At 42.8% G+C, this 26,413-nt stretch overlaps 2 protein-coding genes and 1 long non-coding RNA gene across 4 annotated transcripts in view; all 3 read left to right on the forward strand.

Moving 5' to 3' along the window:
- The window catches only part of LOC115165536 (uncharacterized), a 66,923-nt gene that overhangs the window by 1,019 nt on the left and 39,491 nt on the right, over window positions 1-26,413 (forward strand). The window lies entirely within an intron of this gene.
- Window positions 6,030-8,727, forward strand: LOC115165535 (homeobox protein Hox-C6a-like). Its single transcript, XM_029718721.1, has 2 exons — window positions 6,030-6,819; window positions 7,339-8,727. The coding sequence occupies exons 1-2, from the start codon at window positions 6,417-6,419 to the stop codon at window positions 7,620-7,622; spliced, it is 687 nt and encodes a 228-aa protein (XP_029574581.1). The 5' UTR covers window positions 6,030-6,416; the 3' UTR covers window positions 7,623-8,727.
- On the forward strand, window positions 9,072-11,914 carry LOC115165533 (homeobox protein Hox-C5a). Its single transcript, XM_029718720.1, has 2 exons — window positions 9,072-10,202; window positions 11,237-11,914. The coding sequence occupies exons 1-2, from the start codon at window positions 9,716-9,718 to the stop codon at window positions 11,452-11,454; spliced, it is 705 nt and encodes a 234-aa protein (XP_029574580.1). The 5' UTR covers window positions 9,072-9,715; the 3' UTR covers window positions 11,455-11,914.

Raw genomic sequence — 26,413 nt, forward strand, 5'->3', positions numbered from 1 at the left:
AGAAGGGGGCATTTGAGACGTTATGCAATACAGGCTATATGGTATCAGATAAGTGAGGGGAAAGACATTGGATATGAATGCTATTGATGTATATTTTGCGTATTCGTGACCTGACCTGCAGGCTACTGTAACCTCAGTTGTTTCCCTATAGTAGGCAAGGCTGCGTCTGCTTGGAAATGGATTCTTCATTAGTGCACTGTTCAGAAAATCAATGACGCACCGTCTAGATGTAATCATATGTTACGCTGGAGTGTGGTTTGTTTTGTCGAAGATAGCTTGCCTTGGGTGGGTAAATATTGCGAGAGGATCCACTGGGGGGACCATGTTGTTTTGTGGTAATGTTCATTTGGGCTTGAATCTTTCTTTGCCATTCTTCCAGATTATAGAGATGACATTGAACTGTGTTTTGGACACACACACACACACACACACACACACACACACACACACACACACACACACACACACACACACACACACACACACACACACACACACACACACACACACACACAACTGTTGTTCACTGCTATTAACAGTGCCCGCTTGTGCCTACCGCTTCCACGGCGGGGGTGAGGGGTAGTGTAGGGGGAGTAGTGGGGTATTTGGTGTTTTATTAGGATCCCCCATTAGCTGTTGCGAAAGAAGCAGCTACTCTTTCTGGGGTTCACATGAAACATGAAACATGACATAATACAGAACATTAATAGACATGAACAGCTGGAGGACAGAACTACGTCTGTTAGTCAGTCTGCAGGCTGGCTGTACCTTATATACCACAATAGTGTGGATATAATACACATATACAGAGCTGAAATATGTGCATTACAAAATGACTGAACCTGTCACCAGCATGCACGCAGCTTGGAATATCGTACGAAATATTTCAACCGTCCCCATTTTGAATTGATGTCTGTATTGGTGGGTTGTGAGACGGCCTATGAGTAGAAAATAAACTTGTTCTTTTCTGATACAATAATGAAGCTGTACACAACAACAAGGATTCAATATTTAATTATATTAATTGAATGAACACCAGCAACAGCAAACATGGTCAAAATCATAATAACAAAAAGAACAATAAATCATTATCAAAATAATCGTCATGATCACATTCCCTGTCAACAATCATATGCGCACACAAAGGGCAGATTCCTTACTTAACATATCCACGCCTAACTAGCCTACAACTTGCGCGTAAATCAGATTGCTAAGGTTTACGCACGAGCTTTGTTAAACTTCCGCAGGAGATTTTACTCACGAGCGTCATCATTTTTGGATCCCCAATAGTCTATACTGAGCTCCATAGGATATAAGCCTTTCACTGTGCAAAATTGGTTAAATATGGCAAACACTTGTACATTAATTTGCACTAAATACACATGGCATGCATGTGTAGTGATGGCAAAGCTACGTGATAAGAACGTTTTAAAAGCGTAGCCTATACTGTGTGTGTGTGTGTGTGTGTGTGTGTGTGTGTGTGTGTGTGTGTGTGTGTGTTACATATTGTGTATCTTCTATTTATTTCTATAGCCTAAAGTAAAACCATTATTGGGCAAAGAGGAATATTTGATCACTTCAGATATTTTATTAGGCTAATTGAAACTAGAGCATGTCAATAGACATTCTCGCAGGTGTGTTTAATTCATACGGGCACCTATCAAATGTCAGGTCATTGTGCGCGAACCTTTTTTCCCCATTGTTTCCTATTGTGCTTGTCATGGGGGGTACATCTTTAGCTCTTCAGTGGGTTATCCTTGAGAGAGAGAGACAGAGAGAGAGAAATATCCTTCAAATTACAAATTCATAATACAGAAGCCATATATTACTAACATGCGAACTCGCTTCCCCAATCCCTTGTAGCGAAGGTTACACTTCAAAACCTTACATCAACGATTGACCCAACTCACTTGTAGAAATGAAAGGAGTGTAGAATTTTCCAGATTTCAGTTTGCAGATATACACTGGCTTTATTAATGCAGAAAATAGTGATTTATTGTTTGTCTGCATTTGTCTGCTTTTTTTTAAAGGTTTATAAAAAACAAATGGGTATCATACATTTTATATTTAGAAAATATAGCAAACGCCTATGGGTTATTTTTGATTGGGGATTTGAAACTTGTAATAGGGCCACGCGCTGTACAGTCAAACGCTTTAACGTCTATTACACATTGTTATTGAATCATCAATCAAAATAGAAGATATTTGCTAATTAACATGATTTACGATGTGTTTTAGTCACCTTAAACAGCCTCATCTCTCATTAGCCTAGTGCATAACAGACATAAAGCCTATACCCCACTGGGCAAGAACTGGTTAAATCAATGTTGTTTCCACGTCATTTCCACCCCTCAAAAATCTGGGATGACATTGCTTCAACGTAGGAAACTAATTGGATTTGCAAAAAGTCATCAAGGTAAGGGTATTTCGTATTTTTTGTCACCCAACTTTTAACCTAAATCCAATGAAATTGTGATTTTTTTGTTGTTGTTGAATTCACGTTAGTTGACAACTCAACCAAATGTAAATCAAAACTAGACGTTGAACTGACTTCTGTGCCCAGTGGGAAGCGAGGAGACATACTCTTCATACCCAATCCCCGCAATATGTTACATTATCTCATTAATAAAGCTTGTTCAGAGCTAGCGCTGAGTATTAACTCCTCGTGTTACAGTAAGAGAAAGCGGATACTAAAGCAGTTCTTCAGGCCCACACGATCAACACATATGTTCCTTTGTGCTTCAAATTGTTGACCATGGAAAAGTGAACTATAACTCAACATCATTTTGATATTTTCTATTTCATTATGTTAGCCTATTTTGTTACAGCTTAAGATCAAATGTTGCCACAGTAGGCTGTTACAACCAACAAGCTCTCAGTCTCACTGCAGAAATATACGTTATGGCACTTATCTCCACATCTCAAATTCCGAAGTTGCTCCAAAGTCACATTTGTAATTGTTTTTGACACCCTGGGTCGCTCCTCCTGATTACAACTACAAGTGTGTGAGGCTATTATTATGCCTAATTGGACTTTTCTGGCTTGTTTCCTCATTTCCTAATAATAATAATAATGATCATTAAAATAATCCTATCGTTTTGAGTAAATGATTAGTATTATTATCGGCAGCAGTAGTAGGCCTAGTAGATAATAGGCTAGTAAGCTACACGCATATAGCCTATAAAGTGCAACAGTGCAGATGTTCGTCTTCAAAGAAATACGGGCCAAACGGGCTCTTTCCTCTCTGCTTCAAAAGCACGTAATTTGTGAGCTGCCATAAACCACTTAGGCATAGGCATACAGCTCGTTCTCCCAGCTCGCATCACTATACCGCATACCAACAGCTGTTGTGAATTATGCAATGGAACTACCACAAACTCCAGGGTATGAAAACAAAAATCATCACACTGGTTTTATAAACAATTATGTAAAATACTTCGGTCATATAGGGGTAAAACGTATAGAGCCTATAAGGGGTATAAAAAGAGAAATACCGAAGCAGTGAGTGCAGTCATATCATTGAGGTTCACACTCAGTCATCTCATCAGTCACAGTTGACAACACGTTGAAGTACGTGATGTTGATACATTGTGAGTATTGCTGATTTCGGTAGCGCGCTCGGCTGTATGACTCTCATCAATTGCTAGACACCCAGACTTATGTAGCCCAAGCAGTAGGCCTATACAGTCTGCGACCATTTTGGCTTAGTTGAGTGTAGGAGGAGAATCGTAATTCTATTCGTAGAATGGGGACAATATTTATGTAGGCTAATGAAATGCAAAATTGTGAGTATAATGAAAGTAACTTTAATAGAACATTTAATGGGAAGGATAAAGGCATATAGACCACATTTCGGAGTTATGACGCACTTTCAACTGTCTTTCATTTCCTTAAGTAGTTAACACAACACACATGTAATACTGTTTACAATTAGAGGTTTTTAAGATGAAATATTCCTTCTTGGTGTCCTATTTTGTCTCCCTGTTTGTCAGTCTGCGGATGTCACATATGGCCACTAATCCAGTGGGAAACATTTATTGCACCACAGACTTCCTCGTCTTTGTTCTGTCCTCGCTTTTATGGCCTGTTTAGGACCCAGAACAGGAGCATAGACCTACATCTGCAAGTTAAAGATTCGTTTTGTTGTAGTATGTATTGATATCCCCTTGTCAAATACCTCAGTATACATTTGTAGTTTCAATACTGTGAATTCTCAATGTATTTTCAATACTATATATTATTACTATTGATTATTGAGAACAATTTGGAGATATCGGCAATGTTTAGCTAATATCGTTCTCTAATCAACGTTTTGTTATCGAATATCTTGAAAGTTGTTTGAACAGTCAAATGAATCAATCTGCTGAAGATGGAAAAGGCTTTGCAGTAGTCGATTGTTGAATGAACTTTGCCACACACGGAGAACAAAAGGGATCAATGTGGAATATTGGTATCCTATCTGCAAGATCATAACAGTGGTGTCGAGTTTGTACCTCATTTTACCCGGGTATTCATTCAATGATTAATGACTCTTGTTAATGATAAATGACTCAATTTCCTCAGTTACGAACGAGCTCATGTCATAGGTCTGCATAAAACACAATTATAAGTCTATTTTTGATTTGATTTGATTTATTAGGACCCCCATTAGCCGACGCCAATGGCAACATCTAGTAGTGCTGAGGTCCGACACATAACGAAAAAAACATTACAAACCTAATACTTTACAATTTACATACATATGGTCTAGAGCTAAAGTACTGGGCTATTTCAAAATATCCATCCTTGTTTAAGATGCAGCCTACATCATGTCACCGATACTAAAATCATATAAATACCGTTCATTTATGTAATATTTGTGTGAAGGCAACACACATAACATATATTTAAGCAATAACGTATGAGGGGTGTGGTATATGGATAATATACCACGGCCAAGGGCTATACTTAATCACGACGCAACGCAGCCCATAGCTATGGTATATTGGCCATATACACTAACTCCCCAAGTGCCTTATTGTTATTATAAACTGGTTACCAACATAATTACAACAGTAACAAAAATAAAAATGGTGTGGTATATGGTCACATATATCATGGCTTTCAGCCAATCAGCATTCAGGGCTCTAACCACCCAGTTTATAATATGCAATTTGAGACTGATATTACAGTATTTGGTGAGAGAGTATTGTGGTTAGGTAAATAAATACCTAGCTCTACATAGTGCTCTGTGAATACATCCTCTGACATAGCCTGATCAATGCTCTACTCACGGCTGATTTCTGGATAACCAGGAGGGAAGGTGGAAACCGTTAATAGCGTAGTAACTTTAAATAAAACATATTCTAGTATTTTTCCTTGCGATTATAATACAACACATTCAGAGGCTCGAGACTTATACATCGAGTTATTTATTGGTGATCTGGGCAACGTCAGTTGGTTTTATTGCCCTTCACAGACGAGACCCTAAACGCATTCTTAGCATCCCCGACCTTCCCCCTAACAATCGGAATGACAAGTTCCGAGCCGAGGCACGATAATTACCTACGTCATGTAATGCATTTCATCCACGATGTAAATCATGGAAAGAATGTGAGAAATTCTTGCTTCAGCAAAAACACAAGAACCAACAAAGCACGCGAGTTTTATGAGAGTGCTACCGATACATAAACGTCTAAATGTACAACTCACCCTGAAATGATGTACAGTGCTCAGGTCAAACAATTACATTATACACATATATTTCTACATTGTACTTGTTAGTGGCATTTACAATATGCAAAATATGTGCTTGCAAACTACCTTCTCTCTCGCTCTCTCTCTCACACACACACACACACACACACACACACACACACACACTATTCCACTATTCCCCATAAGCAGGTTAAACAGATGTAAAGATATCAATTGAGTTGTCCCATTTATAAAATTACATAAACTGTATTCTGGTTTTGGACAGGCAGCAGTTTGATATTGCTGACAGATACACATGTCACTTATATGTTTCTATTGTCTTGTTTTCTTGCTCAGTAGCAAGACCCACTAACTTCATGCCTGTGTTTTGTGACTGTGTTGTTAGAGCTAAAGCTAGTTACCTAACAGCTACAGTTCCTTTTAACTCCTTGCTCTCTATTGGTGGAGAAGGGTCAGCTGACATGGTCATATTTTCCCTTTCGGAGCCTCAGCTATAACACTCGGGTTAGTGCGTCTTACTGGAAATTAATAATATTGAAATCTCAAGGAACCGTCCATTTTACAGAAGCAGATAACGTATAAAAGGAAGGTTTTGCAAAGGTGTGTGAGATAGACAGAGTATAAATAGAGACGGGAGGGGGGAGCTACTGAGAGAGGGAAGTGGAGAAAAAAAGACCGATAAAGTGGGGAGAGTTAAAGGAGAGGGTTACAGGCAAGGTATGAATTCGTATTTCGCAAACCCGTCGCTCTCCTGCCATTTATCCGGTGGTCAAGATGTTTTGCCAAGCGTGTCCCTAAATTCCACAGCTTATGACACAGTGAGACATTTTTCCTCGTATGGGGCTGCTGTCAACCAGAATCGGATATACTCAAATCCTTTCTATTCTCCCCAAGACAATGTTGTTTTTGGGCCGAGCCGGGCATCCTATGAGTATGGATCTAATGTGTTTCTTCAAGACAAGGATGGGGGTCTTGCCAGTTGCAGACAAACAAGCAGAGGGCTGAATGCACAAAGTCCCAGTGCTCAGGAGTACAGCTTGGATCACGCCAGAGGAGGATCGCAGGAGCAGAAAGCTAACGTCCAGATTTACCCGTGGATGCAGCGAATGAACTCTCACAGCGGTGAGTTTTACTACAACAAATAAATTAAGTAAATGGGTCAGTTTTACGATATGTCTTAGCAACAGAGCAACTTCGTTTTTATGGCCCCATAAAACATCATTGTATCGTCTCGCCCTGGAGAAAGGCCTCCTTTCTGAGTGTGCGTAACTATTCTAAGAGTTGCCCCAAATTGTATGTTTTGTTTAACCTGAATGTTATATATTTAATTTAAACAATTTGCATAAACTATGTATATTTTACAAACAGACGTTGGACATTCAGATGATGTATCATGGTTTGTGAACCGCTTGTTTATTTCACTGCATGCCAGATGCGTTCCTACCCGGAGCAGAAATAGGCTATTTTGGACATGAATCGCTGCCATCACATTGTCAGTACCTTTGTAATTATGTCTACTCTAGATTATGGTGATTAAATCATCTGATGTCAGAAAAATGTACAGATTGGTTATATATATATGTATGTATGTGTGTGTGTGTGTAATCCAATACTTTGTTTTATTTTATTTTCACTGCACAGGAGTTGGATTTGGGTCAGACAGACGCAGAGGCCGCCAGATATACTCCCGTTACCAAACACTGGAACTGGAGAAGGAATTCCATTTCAACCGCTATCTAACCAGACGTAGACGTATCGAAATAGCAAACGCTCTCTGTTTGACGGAGCGTCAGATCAAAATCTGGTTCCAGAACCGTCGTATGAAATGGAAGAAAGAGAGCATTCTAACGTCTACGGTGACAGGGAGTGAATCAACAGGGGCCTCCGTGGAGGAAGGAGACGGCGTGGAAGAGGAAAATAAATAACAAATACATGAAAGAAAGACATTTAAAACGAAATCATGAAACTCCAACTAAACTACCTAGCCATTCAAGGACCAGAAACTCTAATGCATGATATTATTCTGCTATTGCCCCCCCCCCCCCACCCCCATCTATGTATCTGTTTGGATCACTTCAACCAATTCACATAAGTTATTGATAGGCATGGTTTACAAACACAATATGCATAAGCATTCCAAATGTGAAGAAAATGCGAAGGCACACTTATTTTGTTTTTGTTAATTAATATAGGTATTTGAAGCTTTACTTTCACATGAATCCCATCGTAATTTTGTGTTTTGCAATATGCATCTTGCAAATATCCTGAAAGCTCTCATGGGGTGTCAAACACTACCTAAATTGTAGATATGCCTGTATATATTCTATGTGCGCTTATGTATACCCTGTGTAGCTTAAATGGACGTTCTCTTAAAGTGGCACTTACCACTGTTTAGCCTAATAACCGTTTTGGGTTACCCAAGAATACCTAATAAAGAGGACAAATAATACACGAGCAATCAATCACGTTGTTTAGGGTTGTGAATTTATGTTTGATCATAATTGTGTATCATTGAATAAAATGTTTTCAAAACATGTCCGTCCCTGTCTTTTGTACAATTCTGAGCGATGGGTCATCACAATACAGATCACTACCTCCACTTCAATCCAGATCACTACCTCCACTTCAATCCAGATCACTACCTCCACTTCAATCCAGATCACTACCTCCACTTCAATCCAGATCACTACCTCCACTTCAATACAGATCACTACCTCCACTTCAATCCAGATCACTACCTCCACTTCAATCCAGATCACTACCTCCACTTCAATACAGATCACTACCTCCACTTCAATCCAGATCACTACCTCCACTTCACATCAGAGAAAACAGTGATGTTTTTTTTTGCACAATTTGTGTGTTTAGTCTGGCAAAGTATTTAATGTATTACAGGTAGCCTACAAAGTATTACGTGAATGGCTCTTGCCATGTATGAAAATGACCTGAAATATTACTGTTTAAGAAAGCATCCGTATTGTTTCTATAGTCATAATAGTCTGGATAAGAGCGTCTGCTAAATGACTAAAATGTTTAAAAAAAAAGTAAATAATAGCCAATCCACATTTCCAAATGAAGTAGCAACGGAAACAAGTTTGGGATACCAAAATAAACTCAAACATAAGCCATAAGCCATATTGTACTATAAAGCTGATAGCCAGTCCAACCTGTAGGCTATCGGCCTATATGCAATGGCTTAGTGATTGTTTATGCTGCTCAATAAACGTTGATATGGGCAGTTTGGGCACATGGACCTATTTCTTCCGCACTTCCGGGATGACTATCAACCCAATTTAAACCAAATTAAGATAACCCTACATAGCATAATGGTGCCTCAAATAGCACAGCATTTTAATATAATAATAATAAGAATTATTATTATTATGATAGCCGACTATGGAGCATTTGTCGTTTTGTATTGCTCCATCAGTGTTACTGTTGCTGTTCATAGTGCCTCTATGGCACTCCGCCCCCACCCCAACTAGAGGCTGGTACGCCATGTAATGCAGCAGGGCAAGGGAAGTGGGCCTATAGAGGGGCTTAGATGAGATGACCGCCCTGGCCTGCCCTACACCAGGCACCAGATGACGCTATTGTCTTACAGTCTCGCCCTTTTCCTCACCCAGACCCCACCATGGTCCCCAACAGCCCACAGCACAAAGTTTACCGGGCACCTTCCCCCTATTCATCAATATACCCCCGGGAATATCAAGCCAATGCATGACTGGCCAACATCAGCACGTGATCCTATTCAGATTCCCCATATTTGGGCATTGCACGTCGAATCAAGAAAAAAACATATATGTTTGCCACCACCTATAAACCGTGGTATTAAAAAAAAAGATATCCCTTGAACTTCCAAAGAGCTTCATAGGAATAGCAATAACTAATATAAAATAACAATACAACAGCAAAATATTTAGCCCAGGCTACTCTCTGATATAATATGTATTGTTAGTCTAGTTCAGTTTTTACTTCATGAATCCCTTGCGCACCGTTTTTGTGTGTTTCGTGTAAGATGAGCTCGTACGTAGCAAACAACATTTTTAAGGAGCAAACGCACGAGGCATCCTCCTTTAACACCATGAATAGTTTTGGCAGGTATGGCTCTCTCTCTTCCCTCCATCAAGACAATTATGCCTATAACGGAGGTCTTCATTTGAACGGAACATTCACCTCGTCTGATTCCACTGCGAACTCTCTGAAACGAGAAGAGATGGAAACTAGCCTGCGAGGCAATACGGACGCTCAACCTCCACCACGACTACAGTCTTGCTCAGCTGCGAGCTCCCGGAACTCCGTGCAAAACTGCCTTCGTGATGGGATACTGAGCAAAGGGACTGGAAGGCCAATGGAAGTGGTCGAAAACCCTGCGACTGAAGAAAACGCAATCAAAGTCGAAACTATGCAGCCTGTGAAATGTCAAAACCATTCGAAGAAACACCAAGACAGTCAACAGCAGCCGCAGATTTTCCCCTGGATGACAAAACTACACATGAGCCACGGTAAACTGAAAAAAGTCTATAGCCAACTTAAAGCCTACTACTTCCCTCTCACTCACTCTCTCTCGCCTGCGATCCAGCTTTTGTCCATTCACAGTTTTTCGGCTTGAGTTTTATAGGCCAAACGCAGGAAATAATAAAACTGGCGGTCATAAATTTTATGACAAAGGCGTCTATTGCTCGTAAACCTGTTCTGTTACTGTGAAGAGGTGATCTGCCACGGTTAGATTTATGGCTGCATAATTGGATAAGAGAAACAAAAATATACGAAAACGATAAACGAGTAGTCTTTTTTACGTTCATGTATTAGTGCTTTTCAGCTCCTAACAGGTTAGTATACTCTAAGATGAGTATCGGCTATAGCCTAGTGGAACTCGGAGGAAAACTATGTGCCCTGACCTCCGTGTGAACTTTTCACCTTGGAAAGCTCCAGATATAATTGCAAGATGGTATTCATGTCCAAAATCCACTATTGTCCATTAGGCTATAGCCTACTGCTGGAGTTACCACTAAATATTACCACTGCATTTGGTGCTTTATTAAAGACTTAGTTCTGCGAGTGTTCTTCCTTATGATCGGGATTTCCCAGTGTAGCAAATGTTGTTTTTTTGTTTGTCAAGATTTATGTGAAATGAACAAGCGCCAGAATAAATAAGCTTTTCTATTCAATGAAATAGAATTAGAAGAACATTCATTTCACTGTTAGTTTACACCTTTTACACCTGCATGTGACGGATACAATTTCATTTCATTCATCCAGAGTTTTTGTCCCTTGATTTCAATTTCATTATTTCGTTCAAGCAGTTAATTTGAATTGAAATAGTTTCACTTCTTTGGGTCACATGAACGTTTCATCATTTTTAATCATTTTCGATGCTGCAACTCAAAATAGAGAGGCAGTATCTTCATCTCACGTCATTCGACATTAACCTTTACCTCAGGTTATTTTTATATGAATTAAGATTTTATAATATTCGATAACTCTTGGATTTTCTTAAAATGTAGGCTAACGCATATGTTTTCTAATACCACTTCAGAATCATCTGACGGTAAACGCTCTCGAACCAGTTACACCCGCTACCAGACTCTGGAGTTGGAGAAAGACTTCCATTTCAACCACTACCTCACACGTCGCAGGCGCATTGAGCTCGCCAATTCCCTCTGTCTGAACGAGAGGCAAATCAAAATTTGGTTCCAGAATCGACGTATGAAGTGGAAGAAGGATTCGAAACTGAAATCAAAGGACTCAATATAAACATGGAGTCGATGACTGATCTGGAGACGAACTGCTAAAAGAAGTACCCAGAGGGAGACCATTATTCGAAACGTGAAGACCGTTTTCATAAATCAGCACTTGTGTTACGGACTATTATATTATTAGCATATTACGTGTTTGTAACTTTACATGTGGACTTTTATTCTTTGTAAAAATGGAAGGAAAATATTGAACATAAATATAGTAATGTGTTGTCTAAATGTAAAGGCCTCTGGAAGTCCTCGGGAGGAGGAGCTGTGGACTATAAGGCCACTCCCTCTTTCACGTTTCAATGCAAATACATGAACATTCTGCCTATTCTTTTATCCTTGAGATAATCATTAAGAACATGTTCGTGAGTGATACTCAGTGGTAATACAATCATTAACGAGGAGACCTAACTGTTCATGTCTCTTAAAATAACGAACATTTTTTATTTTATTAAATATCTTAAAATTCATATTTGGGCGCTGAGTGACTTTGTTGTATTCGGGCTTACAGCAAACAGACGGTTGACTTTTTGAACTATGGATTATGAGAACTATGGTATTTGAGTACAGCACCCATACCCATAGGCCTACCATTCCATGTTTTATATATATATATATATATATATATATATATATATATATGTTCGCAGTTGTCTGATCCAATCGAAACAGTGTACATATTGAATAATCTGCCACCCCCTTAGATGCACAATAATTGCATATGTACAGAAGGCCTATTATACAATTGTCTGAATAAGCTTGTGATTCAATCAAAACGCTTACAGGTGTTGAGAAAACGTTGGAATAAACCTCCCATACAGAATTACCAGCACATTCGTGTTGCACTTTTATATCATTACACATGTATAGGCACTTATTATTAAGAAATAGATTCGAGGTCCCACACGTCTATTTAAATCATTTACGGTAGGCCCATCTACCCCTGACAGACAAACGCATGCACATACACGTTTAAGCCCCCAGTAAAACTGTATTACTGTGTTTCCACCTCTCCACCACAGATATAACATGGTTCCAGTTTAACAGGATAGAGCCAGAGAGCATAGCTAGCTGCTTCTAACTTCATATGGGTTGAGATGTGCAGGCTAACCTTCTCCATAGGCCTAGCCACTCACAGATTTTGATGTTTCTGTGGCCTTACTCACGGACCAAATGTAAAGCTATGGTTATGAAATATGTTAGAGTATGCTATATGTTTATATTCAGTCTATATCAAAACGGTGTTTTTAAAAAAAAAAGCTAACAAAAAACGGTTTACTAATATAGCTTTCAGTAGAGATTTGATCATGTGAGTCAATATTGTAAGCTAGTGTAGTAGACAAAACCATAAATTGAAACACAGCTATGCATTGACCTGTATTTGGCACACTGCTGGCCTAACCATTGACACGTATTGTAACAAGACGTCTTAACAAAACATAACAAAAAATCTACTTTCAGGGAAAATGATTAATCAGATGCCCTTTCCTGTAGGAAATGTTGCCCCATATAGAAAATAAATATATTTTCACTCACCTTGCAGACTTGTAGCCTAGTTTCATTGCTATATAAATACAACAGAGCATGGACTGCTTTCTCAATTGCACTGTGGGGCCTAACCGTGCTACATTGTTATATAGGGCTATCGCATTCCCCTTTTAGTGTCTCTTCCTTTTAGTATTTTAAAGTTTGTAATGTTATTTATGCCAATTGCCTCGAGCAGGGCCTGTGAATGGTGCACAGGGAGCACGTGGTGCCATTAAAGTGGGGTTTATGGCATGGAAAAACGGACAAACCTTCGATATATACACATCATATATAATCCTGTCCTGAATCGCAGCTGCTGGCTTCTATTACCTGAGTAAGAAAGGGCTTTGTCTCAGTTAGTGTGGATTACCTTGGCCCGGACTAGTCCGTCTGTGGTGGTGGTGCTGATCTCTCGGTCACAAATGGATCCTTAAATGCTCCAGTAAGTTTATAATATTTTTACTAACATGCATGTTGCGTCAACCTATAGCGTTTCTTTTGTATTTGATGTTGTGGTTCGGTTGGCTTGACGTTTTCGATACAACAGGATTTGTTAAATTGTTTTTGTGGTACACATTCCTTATAATTATTATAACCAATCGTTATGTTATATCTGTCTCTGCTTGCTGTTTTGTTTGTCCTTAGAGGAGATATGTCTTCCAATAGATTACAAACGTGTCTATGTATGGATCATGCATGGTCCCTAACCCCCTAGTAAAATAGACTTACTTCTGAAAGACAGTTCTGTTCTAGCTTTCCTGACTGGGTTCTATTTACTCTCCTCTCATTCATTAGGCATATGATGCATCTTTAAACAGAACACAATTTATTCATTTAGATAATGGTCTGCACATTGTCAAATGCTTCATGTTACTGTAACACAGTTGTCAGAGAACCAAAATAAGAGTTTGTGTGTGTGTGTGTGTGTGTGTTGATGTCCTATCATACAGTACTAACTGAAGCTACTATGCACAGCCATGCTCCCACAAAAATGCAGTCAGGTTTCAGAGCTGGGATGTGTGTATAAATTACAAGTTCATACTTGTGCTTGAATAAACATAGCAACCCACTTTTCAGGATTCTCTTGGTAAGATATTGCTAAATCACACTCTTGACACAGAGACTGATGAGTGTATCATGTTCACTGCTCAATGGTTCGACTATCTTCAACTTTGTAGGCCAGTCCAATTGATACCTGTCATGGTATAGCAGTCCATTGGATAAATGTCATCCATCCCCTGCCATCCCATAATCAACACACAGACGTGATACTGTTTATTTTTGTAGTTGAGGAATGGAATGTTAACATAGAAAATGTTCCGGAAGGTTCTGGAAGCCAACATTTGTTTAAAAGCAGCGTGACAAGTTAAATCCCAATTGTTACGTTGTATCTCACCTCACCTAATAGAGAAGTGGCAGGAGTTTCCATACACCGTCAGGACAGAGAAGCTGTGTCTGGTAAGACGAGGGGTGGGGATGTCTAATATTAAAGATGTCTCGAGGTATTGCTCGCCGTGATGGCGTCGACAGAGATGGTCGCCTCGCTTCGTGTTCTTAGGAAACTATGCAGTATTTCATTTTTTTGTCTATTATTTTTTACGCTGTTACCCCAGGAAATCATAAGTCTTATTGCATAGAGCCGGGAAGAACTATTGGATATAAGAGCAATGTCAACTCACCAACATTCCGACCAGGAATACGTGCTTCCCAAAGCGAATCCTCTGCTTGGACCACCACCCAGGACAATGGATCGGATCCCAGTAGGCGACCCATAACAATGGTGCCGCAGACGGAGCGGTCTTCTGGTCAGACTCCGTAGACGGGCACATCAGTCACCACTCTCGAGTATACTACTCGCCAATGTCCAGTTTCTTGACAATAAGGTAGACGAAATTCGAGCAAGGGTTGCCTTCCAGAGAGACATCAGAGATTGTAACATTCTCTGTTTCACGGAAACATGGTTCACTAGGGAGTACGTTATCAGAGTCGGTACAGCCACCCGGTTTCTTCACGAATCGTGCCAACAGAAAAAATCATCTCTTTGGTAAGAAGAAGGGCGTGGGTATATGCCTTATGATTAACCAGTCATGGTGTGATCATAACAACATACAGAAACTCAAGTCCTTTTGTTCACCTGACCTAGAATTCCTTACAATCAAATGCCGACCGCATTATTTACCAAGAGAATTATCTTCGATTATAATCACAGCCGCGTATATCCCCCCCAAGACACCTCGACGGCCCTGAAAGAACTTCATTGGACTCTATGTAAATTGGAAACCACATATCCTGAGGCTGCATTTATTGTAATCTGAAAACAAGGCTCACTAAAATTTTATCAGCATATCGAATGCGTGACCCGGGGTGGCAAAGTAGAGTTGCAATTCAACGACTCAGACACGAGACGTATGTGGCAGGGTCTACAGTCAATCACGGATTACAAAAAGAAAACCAGCCCCATCGCGGACACCGATGTCTAGCTCCCAGACAAACTAAACAAGTTCTTTGCTCGCTTTGAGGACAATACAGTGCCACTGACAGGGCCTGCTACCAAAACCTGCGGGCTCTCCTTTAAATGTGTTAATCCTCGCAAGGCTGCCGGCCCAGATGGCATTCCTAGCCGCATCCTCAGAGCATGCGCAGACCAGTGTGTTTACGAACATATTCAATCAATCCCTATCCCAGTCTGCTGTTCCCACATGCTTCAAGAGGGCCACCATTGTTCCTATTCCCAAGAAAGCTAAGGTAACTGAGCTAAATGACTATCGCCCTGTAGCACTCACTTCCGTCATCATGAAGTGCTTTGAGAGACGAGTCAAGGATCATATCACCTCTACCCTACCCTACCTGACACCCTAGACCCACTCCAATTTGCTTATCGCCCCAATAGGTCCACAGAAGACACAATCGCAATCACACTGCACACTGCCCTAACCTATCTGGACAAGAGGTAAGAAGGCTGTTCATCAATTACAGCTCAGCATTTAACACCATAGTACCCTCCAAACTCATCATTAAGCTCAAGACCCTGGGTCTCGACCCCGCCCTGTGCAACTGGGACCTGGACTTCCTGATGGGCCGCCCCCATGTGGTGAGGGAAGGAAACAACATCTCCACCCCGCTGATCCTCAACACTGGGGCCCCACAAGGGTGCGTTCTCAGCCCTCTCCTGTACTCCCTGTTCACCCATGACTGCGTGGCCATGCACGCCTCCAACTCAATTGTCAAGTTTGCAGACGACACTACAGTGGTAGGCTTGATTACCAACAAGACGGCCTACAGGGAGGAGGTGAGGGCCCTCGGAGTGTGGTGTCAGGAAAATAACCTCACACTCAACAAAAAAAGGAGATGATTGTGGACTTCAGGAAACAGCAGAGGGAGCACCCCCCTATCCACATTGATGGGACAGTAGTGGAGAAGGAGGAAAGTTTTAAGTTCCTCGGCATACAATTCACGGACAAACTGAAATGGTCAACCCAGACCGACAGTATGGTGAAGAAGGCGCAACAGCGTCTCTTCAACCTCAAGAGGCTGAAGAAATTTGGCTTGTCACCTAAAACCCTCACAAACTTCTACAGATGCACAATCGAGAGCATCCTGTCGAGCTGTATCACCGCCTGGTATGGCAATTGCTCCGCCCACAACCATAAGGCTCTCCAGAGGGTAGTGAGTTCTGCACAACGCATCACCGGGGGCAAACTACCTACCCTCCAAGACACCTACACCACCTGATGTCACAGGAAGGCCAAAAATATAATCAAGGACAACAACCAGGCGAGCCACTGCCTGTTCACCCCTCTATCATCCAGAAGGCGAGGTCAGTACAGGTGCATCAAAGCGGGGACCGAGAGACTGAAAAACAGCTTCTATCTCAAGGCCATCAGACTGTTAAACAGCCATCACTAACATTGAGTGGCTGCTGCCAACATACTGACTCAAATCTCTAGCCACTTTAATAATAAAAAATTGGATGTAATAAATGTATCACTAGTCACTTTAAACAATGCCAATTTATATAATGTTTACATACCCTACATTACTTATCTCATATGTATATACTGTACTCTATACCATCTATTGCATCTTGTCTATGCTGTTCGGCCATTGCTCATCCATATATTTACATGTACATATTCTTATTCATTCCTTTACACTTGTGTGTATAAGGTAGTTGTTGGGAAATTGTTAGATTACTTGTTAGATTTTACTGCACGGTCAGAACTAGAAGCACAAGCATTTCGCTACACTCACATTAACATCTGCTAACTATGTGTATGTGACCAATAAAATTTGATTTGATTTTGAGGTAGAGTACCTTATAATAAGCTGTAGACCACACTATCTTCCAAGAGAGTTCTCATCTATATTATTTGGAGCCGTCTATTTACCACCACAAACCGTTGCTGGCACTAAGACCGCACTCAACCAGCTGTATAAGACCATAAGCAAACAAGAATATGTTCATCCAGAAGTGGTGCTCCTAGTGACCGGGAACTTTAATGCAGGCAAACTCAAATCCATTTTACCTCATTTCTACCAGCATGTCACATGTGCAACCAGAGGGAAAAAAACTCTAGACCACTTTTACTCCACACACAGAGATGCATACAAATCTCTCCCCAGCCCTCCATTGGGAAAATCTAACGATAATTATGTCCTCCCGATTCCTGCTTACAAGCAAAAACTAAAGCAGGAAGTACCAGTGACTCGCTCAATACGGAAGTGGTCAGATGACATGGATGCTACGTTACTGGACTGTTTTGCTAGCACAGACTGGAATATGTTCTGGGATTCATCAAATGGCATTGAGGAGTACACCACCTCAGTCATTGGCTTCATCAATAAGTGCGTTGGCAACGTCGTCCCCGCAGTGACCGTACGTACATATCCGAACTAGAAGCCATGGATTACAGGCAACATCCGCATCGAGCTAAAGGCTGGAGCTGCCGCTTTCAAGGAGTGGGACACTAAACCTACTACACTGGCTCTGATGCTCGTCGGATATGGCAGGGCTTGAAAACTATTACAGACTACAAAGGGAAACACAGCCGCGAGCTGCCCAGTGACACGAGCCTACCAGATGAGCTAAATGCCTTTTATGCTCGCTTTGAGGCAAGCAACACTGAAGCATGCATGAGAGCACCAGCTGTTCTGGACGATTGTGTGATAACACTCTAGGTAGCCAATGTGAGCGAGACCTTTCAACAGGTCAACATTCACAAAGCCGCGGGGCCAGACGGATTACCAGGATGTGTACTCAAAGAATGCGCAGACCAACTGGCGAGTGTCTTCACTGTAATTTTCAACCTCTCCCTGACCGAGTCTGTAATACCTACATGTTTCAAGCAGACCACCATAGTCCCTGTGCCCAAGGAAGCAAAGGTAACCTGCCTAAATGATTACCGCCCCGTAGCACTCACGTCGGTAGCCATGAAGTGCTTTGAAAGGCTGGTCATGGCTCACATCAACAGCATCATCCCAGATACTCTAGACCCACTTCAATTTGCATAACGCCCCAATAGATCCACAGATGAAGCAATCTCAATTGCACTCCACACTGCCCTTTCCCACCTGGACAAAAGGAACACTTATGTGAGAATGCTGTTCATTGACTACAGCTCAGCATTCAACACCATAGTGCCTGTGAAGCTCATCACTAAGCTAAGGACCCTGGGACTAAACACATCCCTCTGCAACTGGATCCTGGACTTCCTGACGGGCCGCCCCCAGGTGGTGAGGGTAGACAACAACACATCTGCCACACTGATCCTCAACACAGGGGCCCCTCAGGTGTGTGTGCTTAGTTCCTCCTGTACTCCCTGTTCACCCACGACTGCGTGGCCAAACACGACTCCAACACCATCATTAAGTTCGTTGACGACACAACAGTGTTAGGCCTGATCACCGACAACAACTTTTTTTTATTTCACCTTTATTTAACCATGTAAGCTAGTTGAGAACAAGTTCTCATTTACAACTGCGACCTGGCCAAGATAAAGCAAAGCAGTGCCACACAAACAACAACACAGAGTTACACATGGAATAAACAAGCGTACAGTCAATAACACAATAGAAAAAAAGAAAGTCTATATACAGTGTGTGCAACTGGCGTGAGGAGGTAAGGCAATAAATAGGCCATAGTAGCGAAGTAATTCCAGTGTAGCAAATTAACACTGGAGTGATAGATGAGCAGATGATGATGAGCAAGTAAGAAATACTTGTGTGCAAAAGAGCAGAAAAGTAAATAAAAACAATATGAGGATGAGGTAGGTAGATTTGGTAGGCTATTTACCAATGGGCTATGTACAGCTGCAGCGATTGGTTAGCTGCTCAGAGAGCTGATGTTTAAAGTTAGTGAGGGAAATATAAGTCTCCAGCTTCAGCGATTTTTGCCATTCGTTCCAGTCATTGGCAGCAGAGAACTGGAAGGAAAGACGGCCAAAGGAGGTGTTGGCTTTGGGGATGACCAGTGAGATATACCTGCTGGAGCGCGTGCTATGGGTGGGTGTTGTTATCGTGACCAGTGAGCTGAGATAAGGCGGGGCTTTACCTAGCATAGACTTATAGATGACCTGGAGCCAGTGGGTCTGGCGACGAATATGTAGCGAAGGCCAGCCGACTAGAGCATACAGGTCTCAGTGGTGGGTAGTATAAGGGGCTTTGGTGACAAAACGGATGGCACTGCGATAGACTACATCCAGTTTGCTGAGTAGAGTATTGGAAGCTATTTTGTAAATGACATCGCCGAAGTCGAGGATCGATGAGACAGCTTATAGGGAGGAGGTCAGAGACCTGGCAGTGTGGTGCCAAGACATCAACCTCTCCCTCAATATGAGCAAGACAAAGGAGCTAATTGTGGTCTACAGGAAAAGGCGGGCCGAACAGGCCCCCATTAACATCGACGGGGCTGTAGTCGAGTGGGTCGAGAGTTTCAAGTTCCTTGGTGTCCACATCACCAACGAACTATCATGGTCCAAACACACCAAGACAGTCATGAAGAGGGCACGACAACACATTTTCCCCCTCAGGAGACTGAAAAGATTTGGCATGGGTCCCCAGATCCTCAAAAAGTTCTACAGTTGCACCATCGAGAGCATCCTGACCGGTTGCATCCCCACCTGGTATGGTAACTTCTCGGCATCTGACCGTAAGGCACTACAGAGGGTAGTGCGTACGGCCCAGTACATCACTGGGTCAACCTTCCCAGTACATCACTGGGTCAACCTTTTTTTACTCTGCTGCTACTCGCTGTTTATAATCTATGTATAGTCACTTCACCCCTTCCTACATGTACAAATTACCTCGACTAACCTGTTCCCCCGCACATTGACTCGGTACCGGTATCCCCTGTATATAGCCTTGTTATTGTTATTTTATTGTATTACTTTTTATTATTTTTTACTTTCGTTTATTTGGTAAATATTTTCTTAACTCTTTCTTGAACTGTGCTGTTGGTTAAGGGCTTGTAAGTAAGCATTTCACGGTAAGGTCTGCACTTGTTGTATTCGGCGCAGGTGACAAATAAAGTTTGATTTGATTTGTTCTTCCTCTGTTAATGTGGGAAAGTTATGTGGTTGATTTTGTTAAGTTCCTTTGTCAGTAAGATCCTGTGTTGACCTGAGTGTTATGTTCGTGTGACCTGCCCATGAACTCTGGGCCCCTTGTAGTACCTTGTAATTATGGCCCAGAGGTTTTCCTGGTCAGTTCACAGAAGGGCCAGAGAGGAACTCAGTGGCCTGATTATGTAGTGAGTTGATGGGTTCATGTTCCTGAACAGTTAATCAAAGGGCTACCCAGACTCCTCTTTTACGCTGCTGCTATTCTCTGTTTATAATCTATGCATAGTCACTTTAACTCTACCTACATGTACATATTACCTCAATTACCTCAATTACCCACCCCCTGTATATAGCCTCGCTTGTTATTTTATTGCTGCTGTTTAATTATTTGTTACTTTTATTTTCTATTTATCTATTTTTTACTTAACACTTTTTTATTTTATTAACTTCTTGAAGTATTGATGGTTAAAGGCTTGTAAGTAAGCATTTCACTGTAAGGTCTACACCTGTTGTATCGGTACACGTGACAAATAACATTTTATTTGATGTTGAGTATAAACCCCTTACTTCCTGTTAGATGAAGAGAGTGGAAACCAATGATACACAGTCAATAGGGGGTGCTATTAAACATGCTCCCCCTCCAAATAGCGAATAATAATGCTATAGAGCAGGGTTTCCCAAATTCGGTCCTGGGGCCCCTCCTGGGTGCATGTTTTGTTTTTTTCCCTAGCACTACACAGTTGATTCAAATAATCAAAGCTTGATGATGAGTTGGTTATTTGAATCAGCTGTGTAGTGCTAAGGCAAAAACCAAAACGTGCACCCAGGGGGTGCCTCAGGACCAAGTTTGGGAAACGCTGTTATAGAGGGGATTCGCCTGCATTATAGCGCATTGGGGTGGCGAAGTTCTCCACTGTTCTTAAGCTCGGTATGTCTTACTCTTTACTTTTTCTATTCTTATTGACTGTAATCGAGCCATGGTATTGCCATGGTTGTGTCAGCATGTGTAAAAGAGGCGAAGTCAGGTGCAGGAGAGTAGCGTGACGTACATAAATCAAATGCGCTCAAAAACACAGAACATAACAAAAGTAAAGCGTGTAAAAAGACACCACAGCAACATGAAACAATTACACACAAAACATGATGGGAAATAGAGGGTTAAATACAAGTAGCTTAATTGGGGAAATGAAAACCAGGTGTGTATGGAAACAAGACAAGACAAATGGATATATGAAAAATGGAGCAGCGATGGCTAGAAAGCCGGTGACGTCGATCGCCGAACGAACAAGGAGAGGAGCCGACTTCGGCGGAAGTCGTGACAGTACCCCCCCTTGACGCGCGGCTCCAGCGGCGTGCCGACACCGGCCTCGAGGACGACCCGGAGGACGAGGCGCAGGGCGATCCGGCCGGCGACAGTGAAACTCCCGCAGCAGTTCAGGATCCAAAACATCTGCAACCGGAACCCAGCACCTCTCCTCCGGCCCGTACCCCTCCCACTCTATGAGGTACTGAAGGCCCCCCACCCGACGCCTCGAATCCAGGATGGAACGAACGATGTACGCCGGGGACCCCTGGATGTCCAAAGGGGGCGGAGGGACCTCCCGCACCTCAGATTCCTGGAGTGGACCAGCCACCAACGGCCTGAGGAGAGACACATGGAACGAGGTGTTAATATGATAATCAGAGGGAAGCTGTAATCTATAACATACCTCGTTCACCCTCCTCAGGACTTTAAATGGCCCCACAAACCGCGGACCCAGCTTCTGGCAGGGCAGGCGGAGGGGCAGGTTATGGGTCGAGAGCCAGACCCAGTCCCCTGGTGCGAACACCAGGGTCTCACTGCGGTGACGGTCCGCGCTGGCTTTCTGGCGACGCACGGCTCACTGGAGATGGACACGGGCAGCCTCAACGCGCCTAAACCAGTTGTCCACCGCAGGAGTCTCGGTCTGAACCTGATGCCATGGTGCCAGAACCGGCTGGTACCCCAATACGCACTGAAAGGGGGAGAGGTTAGTGGAGGAGTGGCGAAGCGGGTTCTGTGCCATCTCGTGGCCCAGGGCACAAATGCTGCCCACTCCCCAGGCCGGTCCTGGCAATAGGACCGCAGAAACCTGCCCACATCCTGGTTGACTTTCTCTACCTGCCCGTTACTCTCGGGGTGAAAACCTGAGGTAAGGCTAATCGAGACCCCCAGACGTTCTATGAACGCCTTCCAAACTCTCGACATAAACTGGGGACCCCGATCCGACACTATATCTTCAGGCACCCTGTAGTGCCGGAAGACGTGTTTAAACAGGGCCTCCGCAGTCTGTAGGGCCGTAGGGAGACCAGGCAGAGGGAGGAGACGACAGGACTTAGAAAAACGATCCACAACGACCAGGATCGTGGTATTTCCCTGTGAGGGAGGAAGATCTGTTAGGAAATCCACTGACAGATGTGACCAAGGTTGTTGTGGAACGGGTAAGGGATGTAACTTACCTCTGGGCAGGTGTCTCAGAGCCTTACACTGGGCACATACCGAGCAGGAGGAGACATAAACCCTCACGTCCTTAGCCAAAGTGGGCCACCAGTACCTCCCAGTCAGACAGCGCAGCGTCCGACCGATCCCTGGATGACCAGAGGAGGGAGATGTGTGGACCCAAGAGATCAACTGGTCACGGACAGCAGACGGAACGTACACACGCCCAACGGGACACTGGAGGGGCTCTGTACGCAACGCCTGCTCAATGTCCGCGTCCAGCTCCCACACGACCGGCGCTACCAGGCAGGAAGCCGGGAGTATGGGAGTCTGACCCATGGGCCGCTCCTCTGTGTCATACAGCCGGGACTGTGTGTCTGCCTTCTTATTCTGGGAACCTGGTCTGTAGGATAGGGTAAACACAAAACGGGTAAAGAACATGGCCCACCTTGCCTGACGAGGATTCAGTCTCCTCGCTTCCCGGATGTACTCCAGGTTGCGGTGGTCAGTCCAGATGAGAAAAGGGTGTTTAGCCCCCTCAAGCCAATGTCTCCACGCTTTCAACGCTTTAACCACAGCCAACAACTCCCGGTCCCCCACATCATAGTTACGCTCCGCTGGGCTGAGCTTCTTCGAGAAGAAAGCACAGGGGCGGAGTTTCGGTGGCGTGCCCGAGCGCTGTGAGAGCATGGCTCCTATCCCAGCCTCGGACGCGTCTACCTCCACTATGAATGCCAAAGAGGGATCCGGATGGGCCAGCACTGGTGCCGAAGTAAACAGAGCTCTTAGTTGCCCAAAAGCCCTGTCCGCCTCAGCCGTCCACCGCAACCTTACAGGACCCCCCTTCAGCAGTGAGGTAATGGGTGCAGCAACCTGGCCAAAACCCTGGATAAATCTCCGGTAGTAATTGGCGAACCCTAAAAATCGCTGCACCTCCTTTACCGTGGTGGGAGTCGGCCAATTACGCACGGCTGCAATGCGGTCACTCTCCATCTCCACCCCTGATGTGGAAATGCGATACCGTAGGAAGGAGACGGCCTGCTGAAAGAACAGGCATTTCTCAGCCTTGACGTACAGGTCATACACCACTACACCCTGCCCGTGCAGGTCCCTGAAAATCTCATCTACAAAGGATTGGAAAACTGATGGAGCATTCATCAACCCGTACGGCATGACGAGGTACTCATAATGCCCTGTGGTGGTAGTGAACGCTGTCTTCCACTCGTCTCCCTCCCGGATACGCACCAGGTTATACGCACTCCTGAGATCCAGTTTGGTGAAGAAGCGCGCCCCATGCATTGACTCAATCGCCGTGGCGATAAGAGGTAGCGGGTAACTGTACCTCACCGTGATTTGATTGAGACCTCTATAGTCAATGCACGGGCGTAAACCTCCATCCTTCTTCTTCACAAAAAAGAAACTTGAGGAGGCGGGTGAAGTAGAGGGCCGAATGTACCCCTGACGTAGGGATTCAGAGACATATGTCTCCATAGCCACCGTCTCCGCTTGCGACAGTGGATACACGTGACTCCTGGGAAGCACAGCGTCTGCCAGGAGATTTATCGCACAATCCCCCCATCGATGAGGTGGTAATTTAGTCGCCTTCTGTAACCAAATTGGCTCATTCTGGGGGGATGTGCACGGTGGAGACCTGGTCTGGACTTTCCACCGTGGTAGCACCAACAGAAACCCTTATACACCTCCCTGAGCACTCTCGCGACCTCCCCGTGAGATCCCGCTGTTGCCAGGAAATAGTGGGGTTATGCAGAGCCAACCAAGGAAGGCCTAGTACCAAAGGAAACGCAGGAGAGTCAATGAGAAAGAGACTGATTCTCTCTTCATGTAAAGTAAAGCGTGTAAAAAGACACCACAGCAACATGAAACAATTACACACAAAACATGATGGGAAACAGAGGGTTAAATACAAGTAGCTGAATTTGGGAATTGAAAACCAGGTGTGTATGGAAACAAGACAAGACAAATGGATAATAGAAAAATGGAGCGGCGATGGCTAGAAAGCCGGTGACATCGATCGCTGAACGCCGCCCGAACAACATATTTTTTTAGATGAACAGAAAACTCTATTATGCTTTTTATGTTTATGCATTTGTTTGTACACTGAATGGTTTATTAAATTGTAATATATTCAGATGATATTAATTTCCCTTTATGAAATTAATTTCTTTATGAGATGAGATTGGCAGAAGTCGTGACAGGTTGGCAAATAATCATCCAATAAGAAAGCCACTGTCTAGTCTAGAATAGATCATGTGAGAGTTACCTGGCAATGAGAACATTGCCTAATTGTTGGTAGAGGGACACACCTCCAGAAGCCCAAACATATGTTTTAGATGAACAGAAAACTCTATTATGCTTTTTATGTTTATGCATTTGTTTGTAGACTGAATGGTTTATTATATTGTAATATATTCAGATTATATTAATTTCCCTTTATGAAATTAATTTCTTTATGAGATGAGATTGCATAAAACACAATAGGGAAGGAAAGGGATACCTAGTCAGTTGTACAACTGAATGCATTCAACTGAAACATGTCTTCTGCATTTAACCCCACCCCTCTGAGTCAGAGAGGTGTGGGGGACTGACTTAATCGACATCTATGACATCAGCACCCGGGGAGCAGTTGTTGCTGGGGGTTAACCTCTTTAATATTGTTTCCCGCCTAAATATACATACCCCAAAGTAACTGCTATTCATGTGTAATTACATGATTCTGACATGCAAAAACTTGGTCTATTTGGAAAGAAGACATCTGGGAGATTATGAGGAAATGATCAGAAGATAGATTGGAGTTACGTAGTTCAGAATACACAAGATCAAACACACACAAAATAACAGTTGTTTATTTATTTTTTAAGTATTCTTTCATTGACAAGCTATGAGTGAATTATTGATGCCCAGAGCTGGAAACACATCAGATGGCTTCCACAACATGTGAACAATATCAGGAAACTAAATGGGCTTGATAGACCTAACAACTAGAAATGGGATTGATAGACCTAACAACTAGAAAAGGGATTGATAGACCTAACAACTAGAAATGGGATTGATAGACCTAACAACTAGAAAAGGGATTGATAGACCTAACAACTAGAAAAGGGATTGATAGACCTAACAACTAGAAATGGGATTGATAGACCTAACAACTAGAAAAGGGATTGATAGACCTAACAACTAGAAATGGGATTGATAGACCTAACAACTAGAAATGGGTTTGATAGACCTAACAACTAGAAAAGGGATTGATAGACCTAACAACTAGAAAAGGGATTGATAGACCTAACAACTAGAAATGGGTTTGATAGACCTAACAACTAGAAATGGGATTGATAGACCTAACAACTAGAAATGGGATTGATAGACCTAACAACTAGAAATGGGATTGATAGACCTAACAACTAGAA

The sequence above is a fragment of the Salmo trutta genome, chromosome 28 (assembly GCF_901001165.1).
Source record: "Salmo trutta chromosome 28, fSalTru1.1, whole genome shotgun sequence".
Classification (NCBI taxonomy): Eukaryota; Metazoa; Chordata; class Actinopteri; order Salmoniformes; family Salmonidae; genus Salmo; species Salmo trutta.